This window comes from Capricornis sumatraensis, chromosome 1 (genome assembly GCF_032405125.1).
Source record: "Capricornis sumatraensis isolate serow.1 chromosome 1, serow.2, whole genome shotgun sequence".
In the NCBI taxonomy this organism is placed as follows: Eukaryota; Metazoa; Chordata; class Mammalia; order Artiodactyla; family Bovidae; genus Capricornis; species Capricornis sumatraensis.
The window spans coordinates 100,659,466-100,670,397 of record NC_091069.1 but is presented as its reverse complement, the minus strand read 5'-3'; the positions used below and the strand labels follow the sequence as shown (position 1 = coordinate 100,670,397).

Here is a 10,932-nt window from a genome sequence, read left to right as displayed (position 1 = left end):
ACCAGGAAGATATTATTCTACAAATAAGGGCCCAGCATGACATTTATGAGAAAGCCAGTCCTCCTGTGCAAAGCTGATTTGTGCTCAGCCCATGCGCTCCAGGGCATTGCAAATAAAGGTACCTTCTCCACCCGGCTGGTCAGACAGAGGGTGAAGGGTTGTCTTTGCCGGTGGAATTTCAGGAAATGCTCAGCTCCTGTCCCAGCAGAACACATCTGTGGCCAGCAACAAGAATCTGGACTTTGAAGATGATATGTCTTGCCCAGTTCCCATCCATCTTGGCCATCTATTGCTTCTGCCTGCTACAAATTCCTTCCTCAGGTAAGGGGACCCCTTCCAGGAGACCCCAGCTGGTCTGAGCTCTAAGGAAGACTGGGACAGACCTTGATCCTTCAAGGCACTTCTGGAAGGAGTCTAGCTTGATCTCCTCACCCACCCTCTAGAAATGGCTTCCAGCAGAGAGGAGGGACAAAGCTAGATGTCACTGCCTTTTACCTAAGGAGGTTACTTTCCCATGTGGAACCGCCTTTAAACAGCTCTTGCCCTGGGGCTGGCCCCAGGATGTGCCACTGAAACTGTGAGGAATATGAGCCAGGGGGCAACTCCAGCGTGTTAGTCATATGTGGTCTTAGAACTCTGAAGACATGAGAGCGGAGATGGTAATACTGAGCTTACAGTCCCAAAGACTGAAGACTGGGGGACAGCTGGAGAGGGGCAGTACACACAGGAAGAAGGAGTCTTTTCATAGTCTTTTCTCTGGATTGGACAGGAGTGTTGGGAGGGGTGGTGGAGGGGAAGTAGGGTGGGGGCAGCGTCCCAAGAAGCGCCTGTCTTCCAAGGCTTGGGCGCTGTCCGAGGTGCTGACGGGACTCGGAAGGTCGCGTCAACAACTGAGAATCAGTGCGTTTGTAGGGAACAAGGGTTAGGCATGGGGTTCGTAGTCAAAATTTCTTACTCATCTCCAGGTAACTCGATATATGATACAGGAAGCAGTAGAAGCTCCTGTTGGAAACACAGTTATTTAAAAATTTTAGATTTTTCCATCAGAATTTTGGTTTAAGGAGTAGAATATCTGTGAAAATATATTCAACCAGAAAATACATTTCAAATAGCATATTTGTTTTTCTGTGTTCTGCGGTGTAATCACAAAGGTTGGGTGTTGCAAGGCACCATGAAATTCATCTAGTTTAGCCTCTCAGAAGAGCAGGGATCACCTCTATGGTTTCCCTATTTGATTACTTTCAGGGATACTCAGCTCACTACCAGACTAAGTCAGCCAGTATCTGCCTCCCCTGGTTTCCAAAAGCATCTTATTAATATTACAATGTCTTATTACCTTTTATTTATCTGCTTACATATTTATATCCACCTCCCTCTTTTAATAATTTAATTTTCTGTTCCCTGAGGATGGGGTCCTTATGATCTTTATCATCGTATTGTTAACATAGAAATTCTTAATAAATCCTTAGGGGATTGTTTTGAATTACTTTGCATTTTTTAATACCTCCAGTCATCAAAAACTTTTTTACATCAATCTGCAATATGATCACATGTACTTTCTAACCATTAGCCTTAGTTCTGCCCTTGGGGGATATACAGAATAAGACTAATATTTCTTATGACAGTTCTCAAAATAGTTGAAGGCAGTTAACACACACTTCATAATTTTTCTCTTGATGAAAGAAACCTATGCTCAATTCCATCAGCTCACCACATATCCTATCATTTCAGGTAAGAGACTTCAGGTACCTTTCAAGGTTGGAACAGTATCATTTGCATACAGTATTATTTTCTTGGCTTATAGCGAGACTGCAGAGAGCAAAATATCACTGAATATTTAAAAAAATACTAGTCTTGAGCTAGATATTCCCTGTTTCAGATTTAAAAAATCTGAATTGGGCGTCTCATATTTATTCATTTAATTTCATTTTGTTAGTTTTGATCTATCCTGCAGCTGATTCTTTCAGTTGCAGTGTTAACTATTTTTTCAAGTGTTGCGTTGTATGCAAATGAGATGAAGACTTCATTTAGGTCAGGTAAAAATTGACAGGCAGAGGGTTCAGGTACATGCCAGTAGCAACTTTCCTCATAATCCTACCCCTGAAGTGTCTGATGAGGCAGAGAGACAAATGGCCATATTTCTTTAAAGTTCCAAGACTAACTCTGTTGCACATACTTATTTTTTTTAAACAATGACTGCATTTTATTAATGTAATTAGGAGAAAGATAAAAAACAAAGTAGAAATGTATTGTAGTGGTAAAGGTTTTGAGGAGGTTGCTTTTTAAATTAATTTTTATTGGAGTATAGCTGATTTACAATGTTGTGTTAGTTTCTGCTGTACAGCAAAGGGAATCAGCTATATGTATACATATATCTCCTCTTATTGACACCAATCCTGTCCTTACACATTCCATCTAAATACAAATTGAGCTATTACCTAGGCGTTTTTTCTCTTCTTTCCTGACTTGCTAACTCTTGGTAAATATGAAAAACCATGTAATTTTAAGTTAATTTTGGCACAAGCCTGTGATTTGCTAGTGGTAGGTAGAAGTGTGTTTTCTTTGTCTGTCCTTTTAACACCAACATATTAATAGAATCACTGTATGTTTTTCATGGAAAAGATTTAAAAGGTAATGCTACTACCTCTTTTTTCCTAATGGAGATTTTTATGATTTCTCACAATAGGATTTCCTCAACCTTTCACTGATGCTTCAGATGGCCTGGATATTGTGAAGTTTGAGGTACACCATTGTTCAGTAATGTGAGATTTTTATTTAGTCTTAACCTTGAAAATATCCTGTGGACAATGTTCGGTCAAAACTATTTTCAGATCAAACTATTTTCAGATCAGATTCTTGGCTACAGCAGAAACTCCCTGTTGTCATTTTCATGGCCTCATTTAAATTATCTTAGGAGTTGTGTTGAAATTCATGGCTGCTGTGGGAGAAGATAAAGGTTCATAAAGGAAACAATTTTAGAATTTAATTTTAATTCTATTGATTAAGGAATTTGTACTTATCTTTGATTTGTTTTCCTCATTTTTTTTTAGCGGATGGCATATTGGGCAAGTCTTTCTAGACAACCTAAGGTAAAAAAATTGATGCACGTAAGATAAGTCTTATATTTATAACAGTGCACCTGTTTATGCTGTAATCAATATCTGTAAATAAGCACTCTTTTGCAACCTACAGAATTCTGTGTGTATGTATTGTGTGTATAAAAATATTGTTTTAGGAAATAACAAGTGAATCTCCTAAATAGAAATGACCATAAAATATTGGTAGTTCATCTGCATTCTTACAATTATCATAGTCACATATACATAATCACATGCTGAGCTGTGCTTAGTCGCTCAGTCATGTCCTACTTTGTGACCCCATGGACTCTAGCCCACCAGGCTCCTCTGTCCATGGGATTCTCTAGGCAAGAATACCGGAGTGGGTTACCATGCCCTCCTCCAGGGGAATCATTCCAACCCAGGGATCAAACTCAGGTCTCCCACATTGCAGGCAGATTTTTTACCATCTAAGCCACCAGGGAAGCCAAAGAATACTGGAGTGGGTAGCCTATCCCTCCTCCTGGGGATCTTCCCGACCCAGGAATTGAACCAGGGTCTCCTGTATTGCAGGTGGATTCTTCACCAGCTGAGCTACCTGGGAAGCTCACATAATCACATATATACATATAATTGCATACTATGTGGGGATACAGTACTGATCCAAATGAACAGAATTACTTGCTTTCATGGAACTTATATTCTAGTTGGGGAAACAGTCTATAATATAGATAACTAAAATTTTTTTAAAAAGCATTTTTTCTCTAAAAAGAAAAGAATAAAGCAAGGAAAGTACATATGATCTTGAGAGCTGGCATTCATCACCTAGAAAATCATCTCCAAAAAATGTTTTTGACTTGGAAAGTAATGGTATAAAGTTGATAAACATGGTAACAAAAATATTGTTTACCTGATATGTGTCCAGAACATGCACACACACACACACACACATATACACCACACATACACAACACACACACACTTCTTGAACAGATGCTCACAAAGAGACCAGGAGTTGTTGAAGTAGTAGGCTGGTTTAGAAATGGCAATGGTAAGGAAGTAGAGAGTTAGTGTCCACTGAGCCTCTGCTGTTAATGGTTTAGGTTCATTTGTGTGTGTGTGTCCATATGCATGTGTGTGCGTGTACACGCATACCACACAGAGAAAGAGAGAATTACGTAAGTATTGGTTACTGAAGAAAGTCTCCACAAAGTTGGTAGGAAGATCTACTCACAGCAACAAAATCAAAGTGTTCCTGACAACTTTCGTTCCTGTCTTGATTGAAGTTTGAGCTGATTCAACAATGTTTATAAATGAGATGCGATCAGTCAGTATTATAAATGAGATGAGACCAATAGTAACCAGATATTTGCAAGATCATCCACAGTACATCTTTGAGTAGGATATGCTGCCAGTACAGCTTTTCCTGCACTGTCATTCATGCAGACAGAACAAAATGATGCTCTAACAAGGATTTGGAAATTAAAAGCTGGATTTTCTGAAAAAAAAAAAAAAAGTTGAAGATTCATGTAGAGAGATTTTAGGGGGGGAAATTGGGCTATATGAACCAACCCTCAAAACACTGAATTCCAGCAAATGCCCAGGAGCAAATTAAAAGTTGCAACCATTATTTTATCCTACCTTTTAGTCAGATGGCTATCTGGGAATTGATTAGGGTATTGCTTCAACGCATTATAGAGTATGTTTTCCCTGAAGATCGAGAGGGTAAATAAGATTAAGTTTTAAAGTAATGTTATTGCTGGCAAATTTCCTTTTAGCAAGATTCCACATCCACTACAGCCTCATTAAGGTGGTAAAATGATTTCCTTTTAGACTGCCAACTTATTTCGTAATATTCAGGTAAGTCAAGAAGGTGCCTGCTGTAATTTCTACTGGAAACCTGCCCTAGTAAAATTCTATGTGACATCCTCACTATTCTCTTTTCAGGATAATCAAGACATATACAAAAGGGTGAGTACTACCAGCCCAGTAACAAATTATGCAATTACTACACTTTTGGCAAGTGACACTTAGAATTAAAATCAATCTTTTTTTTTTCCTTCTTATTTAGTTTTTATTTCACTACTCCAGAACTCGGGAGCCGACGCATCCAGTTAAAACAGGGGTCAGTATTTTATCATAATCTTCTTTCTGTAAAAGTCACTTTCCTCTGCCTGCCTTTGTCCCTTTTCATTTAATATAGGCAGATAGGGACTTCCCTGGTGGTCTTGTGGCTAAGACTTTGCCTATCAATGTAGGGGGTGCAGGTTCGATCCCTGGTCAGGGAACTATAATCCCACATGCCTTGGGGCCAGAAAACCCAAAACCCAAAACAGAAGCAATATTGTAACAAATTCAATAAAGACTTTAAAAAATGGTTCACATCAAAAAAAATCTTTAGTATATTCAGACAAATAGAAAAACAGGGGGCTTACAGACACTCTTGGTGCTTTTTTCCAAGGACTACAAGGATCATCTCTCTCCCTCTCTGGGGAAGGGGCCAGGGAGGTTGACAGATCTGAAAAGCTAGAGAACTCATTACAGAAAAGGAAAAATTAGTGAGAAATCACTTTTTATTATGCACTTAAACAGAGGGACAAGAAGACCCTGGTAAAGACTGAACTCTATTTACATTGCTCATTATTACCTTTTCTTTTTAAATTTTGGAAAACTACTTTGTGAAGTGTAAAGTGCCATATTCCCAACAGTCATCCACGGGTGTCTTTTATCACTGTCACTGTGTAATATGTGCTGTGGGAATTAAAAGCATCACCTCTAATTTTCTTATTATAATTTTGAGTTATCCTCAGGGAGAGATTGTTGAATTTCTACAGGGTATGATTTGGAGAATATTGGGGAAATCATAGAATAGAATTTTTACTAGAATTTCAATCCAGTTATAGTGATTGAAATTATACTATTAGAAAGTTGCTTATTTATTTAATCAAGACTTTCCAAGTCTTCAGGAAGAACCTTAAAAACAAGCACACAAACAAACATACAAATACCAAGCAAAATGTTTTTTTCCTTAGAGGCAAAGACTCAAGAGTAGTACAGATTTAGTCATGGGGATCACGTAAGGAGGGGGATATCGTCAAGACAGGCCATGGGCCCTGCAAGTGCAGCAATGTCAGTGATGGAAGGAGGCTTCCCTGGCAGTCCAGTGGTTAAAACCTTGCCTTCCAGTGCAGGGGGTGCAAGTTCAATCCCCGGTTGGGGAGCTAAGATCTTACATGCCTCACAGCCAAAAAACTGAAGCATAAAACAGGAGCAATATTATAACAAATTCAATAAGGACTTTAAAAATTGTTCACATCAAAAAATCTTTAAAAAAGTAAAAATGGGTGGGAAAAGGTAAATTCCATACCTGTGATGCAAGTTAACCTTTGTTGTTGCTCTTCAGTCACTAAGTCGTGTCTGACTCTTCTCTTTTGTGACCCCATGGTCTGTAGGCTCCTCTGTCCATGGGACTTCCCAGGCAAGGATACTGGAAGGGGTTGCGATTTCCTTCTTCAGGGGATCTTCCCAACCCAGGGGTCAAACCCATGTCTCCTGCGTTGACAGGTGGATTCTTTACCACTGTGACACCAGGGAAACAAAAATTAAGTTTGACTCTGAGCCGAAATGCCTGGGGAGAATTCACGGGACTAGATAAGGTAGGGTGTGTATGTCTGAGTGTGTGCTGGGCAGTCACAGATGAGACATTCAGGGAAATAACATGCGTTGGGTGGTGATGATGAATGGCACCTTTTAGCCTTGTCCCTTAGAGGAGGAGAGCACACCTGGAGAGCCAGAGAGGATCTTCACAGAGATGCTTCTGTGAGATAAAGCACTCCACACTAGGACAAATGCCTGGGGTTAATGCAGATACAAGTCTGATTTCCCTTAAGGGAATATTTTTAAGTGATGTGTTGGAATGAAATGTGTGAGCCAGGCAAGCGATTCTTTATTGATATCATAAAACTTCAGGCTTAGGCTTGGAAACGGATCTTACTCTGAAAATTAAACCCATTTGTAAGAGGGTGAGCAGACAGGATTGCGCATAGCCCTGGGCTCCATCCTGGCACTATCTGACCCTCACCGCCTCTTTGCCAGTTTCCTCCTGTGCACCCTCTAATGCGTCTGGCAGCCAAGCTTGCTGATCGAAGGATGAAGACATTTTGGCGGCGCGTATGTACTTTTTCCTTCCACCATACTGTTAATACCGCTGAAAGCTCACTTCGCCGTGGTGAATGCCTTTCGTCGCCTTGGGTGGTGCTCGCTGGCATTTTCTCCTTGTACAGTCTTCACACGGTGGCTGCAGGGCTGGGGTCGGGGAGGGGCTGTGGTCCAGCTTTGTGACCATCTCCTCATCTGTGCTCTTCATCCTTTTCCATTTTAGTTTTTGTGCCATTTTTTTCACTTTCCCTGCCCCTTCTTATTCTTCCTCATGACATAGACACCTGCCCTGGTCATGCACACTGCTTCCCATTGTCCCACCTGCTCCTTTATTTTTATCTCAGAGCTTTGTTTCCTTTGTTTTTTTTTTTTAAATATTTTCATTTATTTATATTTGGCCACTCTGAGTCTTTAGGTGCAACATCAGAGCTTTGTTTCTTAAAAAAAATCTCTGATACTAACACAACGTTGTAAATCAGCTATGTACTAATATGAAATAAAAAATTAAATTTCAAAAATGAATCATTTTGATTAAAATTTAAGTTTAGCTATGACTGGTTTCAATAATGGGCTTCCCAGCTGGCACTAGTGGTAAATAACCCACCTGCCAATGCACAGGACGCAAGAGACTTGGGTTTGATCCCTGGGTCAGGAAGATCCCCTGGAGAAGGGAATGGCAACCCACTCCAGTATTTTTCCCTGGAGAATCCCATGGACAGAGGAACCTGGTGGGCTATAGTCCACAGGGTCGCAAAGAGTCAGACATGACTGAAGCGACTTAGCATTGCATTGCGGTTTCAGTAATAGCTGAACATGTTGAAAAGGTCCATCAAGGTTTTGTTGCATGAGACCAAAACAAAGAAACACAATTTTTGGACAATGTGAGTCCAAGTAAGGTGACCAACTCATTGCAGTTGGCCCAAGACATTCCTAGGTTTATCTCTGAAAATGCCAAGACCCCAGAAAATTGCTCACTTCCTGAGAAGCCAATTGGTCACCCTGAGCACAGGCCATCACAGTCTATCTGCTCAGATGCTGACAGTAGGCTTCCAGCTTGAGTCAGCCTCCACTATGGGCCAGATTTACTGGCACAGATGAGCTGAAAAAACTGAAATCATTTATCCTTGAAAAATATGCCTAAGCCAGGAGTCAGTTTCAAGTGGAAGCTGTTGGGAAGAACAAGCCAAGTTTAACATTGTCCTAGACCTTAAGGCAACTCAATCAAGCAAACATCCTCACCATCCAGAATATGAAATTGTAATTGTCTCCAAGGTTAGCTGTCTCCTCGAATGACGTTTTTGCATCTGACTTCTGGTTATCTTAGAATGGAACCAGGGAGGGGCCAGGTCACAGCACCACTGCAAGCCAGGGAGCAGGGGGTGAGTTTCCTATTAAATGAACCAGGTCCTCATTCCTTTACAGGATTCCAGGGCCACTGCAGTGGATTTTACCAAAAAGGTAGGTAAACCTTACGGTGAACGCCACCCCCAAAAAGAAAGATCTGCATCTCCTAGAGATGGGGGAATGCTTGCAGGCTCTTTGGACCACTTCTGCAAAGAACTGGCCTCACACTATGCTCTGGAATTCTCTGAGCATCTAATTTGGGGTTTCCCTGGGCTTGTCCTGGAGCAGAAAGAAACCAAGGAGCCGTGCCCCTGGATGGTACTATTTCATGTCAGTTCTTACAGGTGAGTCACGTGGGGCCATTTGCTCCTGGAGATTTGAGTTCTGGCTCAGGGGCCCACAGGCCAGTTGTGCAAATCTGAGGAGGGATCCTGCAGGTGTCACGAACCCCATGTATCAATGCCTGTGCTTCTTCTAGTTGACCATGAACCATAAGAACCTGGGACCTTGTTAAAATGCAAATGGCTGGGCCCCAACCCCAGAGAATCAGTGGGCACCTGAGGTGTTGCATTTCTAACAAGTTCCCAGGTGTCGTTGATGCTTTGTGTTTGGGGACCACAGTTTGAAAACTACTGCCATAGACATTTTTGAAAGACCTTTGGCACAGCCTGATTGGGTAACAGTTTGTGTTTTTATCTCTCAGGATTACACTGCCACCTTGGGAAGACCGTTTTTCCTTTTCAGGGTAAAGCATGTTTCTTCTTTTTTTCACCCTGATTCCGTTCTACCTCCCCAATTATGGAGTTATTACTGAATGAGCCCGGCCAGGGCCCCGTGGGGAACTGGTGAATCACTGAGAGAACATTCTCACCCTTAGGGTGTGAGTCATCACTGGGAAAGGGGAAGGTCCAGCAGGACACAGGCTGAGCACAGGAGGGCTCTGGGAGGAGCTCAGGGGTGGGAGGCAGGAGCTATGTTGATGGACAGATGCGGGGACCAACCATAGTTGGAGTCTATTTTCCCTAGCATGAAGGTCCAGAAAACTTGGCCCTCTCCTGCGAATAGGAATCTACTGGTACTTCTTCCGATGGGACTTGAAGCCTCTTGCAAAAGTCACATATGATGTTTTAGCTCTTGATCTACCACTCACTAGCTGTTTCACCCCTTAGATCTTTAGTGTTTGCATCAGAAAAACGTGTGAGTCAGACTAAGCGTATGCTCCTCCATCTTCATTCTGGGGTCACTGGTGCTAAGAGATGCTCTGCAAAGGTCAAACATGGTCAAAACCACTGCACCTGACACTCCAAAGTTTACAGAGCACACTTCCGCGTCCTCAGAAAACAAGCTCTTTAATGTGGCTCAATCGTACATTTCAAAACTTACTTAACCACAGAAATTCTTCCCACCTCCACGACACCCCAAGTACACCTTTTAAACCTGCATGCCCTGTTGGTGGTTGTTCTCTGGAAAGTGCTTGCAGAAACAGTTGGTCTGGGTGTGATGGTGTATCTAGGGTGAGAAATCTCGTGATGAATGGTTTGGGGATGGTCCTGCCATATAAACAGAGGCTGCGGGATGGGGTGGTGGGGTGGGGGACAGTGTCAGGAATGTAGGAACAGCAGGGGTCCTGGGACACTGTGCAGAGGACCCACAGACCCACTCCCAAGCTGAGCGCCCAAGGAAGCTGCTAACATCCCAGTTAGGGGAACAGAAACTTAGGGTAGTAGAGAAAGAATCTGGAACCAAGAATCAGATTCCAGGCAGTTTGGTCTCAGCACTATAAGCGGCTCCATTTTTTGTTTGTTGTGTTTTTCAGCCAAGGAATGGAAGAAACCTTGATCTTTGACACCTGGTAGGATTGTCCAAGGTCAGCCTCTCTGCAACTCTTCTCCAAATAAACATTTTATGTCAGACATGGGGGAGTGAGAGGCAGCCAGAGGGGTGATAGTTCCAAAAAGCTGGGACCATGTGGAACCCCTAAGGACCTCTGCTCCCTCCCTTTCACGCTCTCAGCATCACAGAGACCCCACTGCAGCCTGGCATTGTCCCAAACAAGGCAGTCTTTGCAGGTGCGCTGTCGCCAGCAGCCGCTGTGAGGAGACAGAGCTTTTGTGACTTCTCACTGGGCCCTTGTGATGAGGCAAATCCACATATCTGGCATGCTTGGTGGGGACGAGTTTTCTATAGTGGGAGCATTTCTGACTACAGCCAGGCCAGACTATTCCCTCCATTCAATTATGCTCGGAGACCCCGAGGTGAAATCTCAGGGGATTTCTCGGCTTCTGGCCTGTGATGGTGTTGGGGGAGTCTGCATGAAGGCAATTCTGGACCTTCTCTGTCTCCTACATGAAGCGGTTCCAGGAACATGAGGCTG

At 42.4% G+C, this 10,932-nt stretch overlaps 1 protein-coding gene across 1 annotated transcript; it reads left to right on the top strand.

The window, feature by feature from the left end:
* The first annotated feature begins 248 nt into the window (after window positions 1-248).
* On the top strand, window positions 249-10,404 carry NMS (neuromedin S). Its single transcript, XM_068983354.1, has 9 exons — window positions 249-321; window positions 2,687-2,742; window positions 3,051-3,089; window positions 5,004-5,027; window positions 5,128-5,181; window positions 7,152-7,226; window positions 8,637-8,672; window positions 9,262-9,303; window positions 10,375-10,404. Exons 1-9 carry the CDS (start codon window positions 249-251, stop codon window positions 10,402-10,404), a joined length of 429 nt encoding a protein of 142 aa, XP_068839455.1.
* The last annotated feature ends 528 nt before the right edge of the window (window positions 10,405-10,932 follow it).

What these genes read in the sequence shown, in the direction of transcription:
- NMS (XM_068983354.1), top strand. Translation starts at nt 249, where the DNA reads ATGATATGTCTTGCCCAGTTCCCATCCATCTTGGCCATCTATTGCTTC. An exon ending in GTCTTTCTAGACAACCTAAG is followed by an intron (nt 3,090 to 5,003) that starts GTAAAAAAATTG and finishes TTCTCTTTTCAG; the next exon opens with GATAATCAAGACATATACAA. An exon ending in GACCGTTTTTCCTTTTCAGG is followed by an intron (nt 9,304 to 10,374) that starts GTAAAGCATGTT and finishes TGTGTTTTTCAG; the next exon opens with CCAAGGAATGGAAGAAACCT.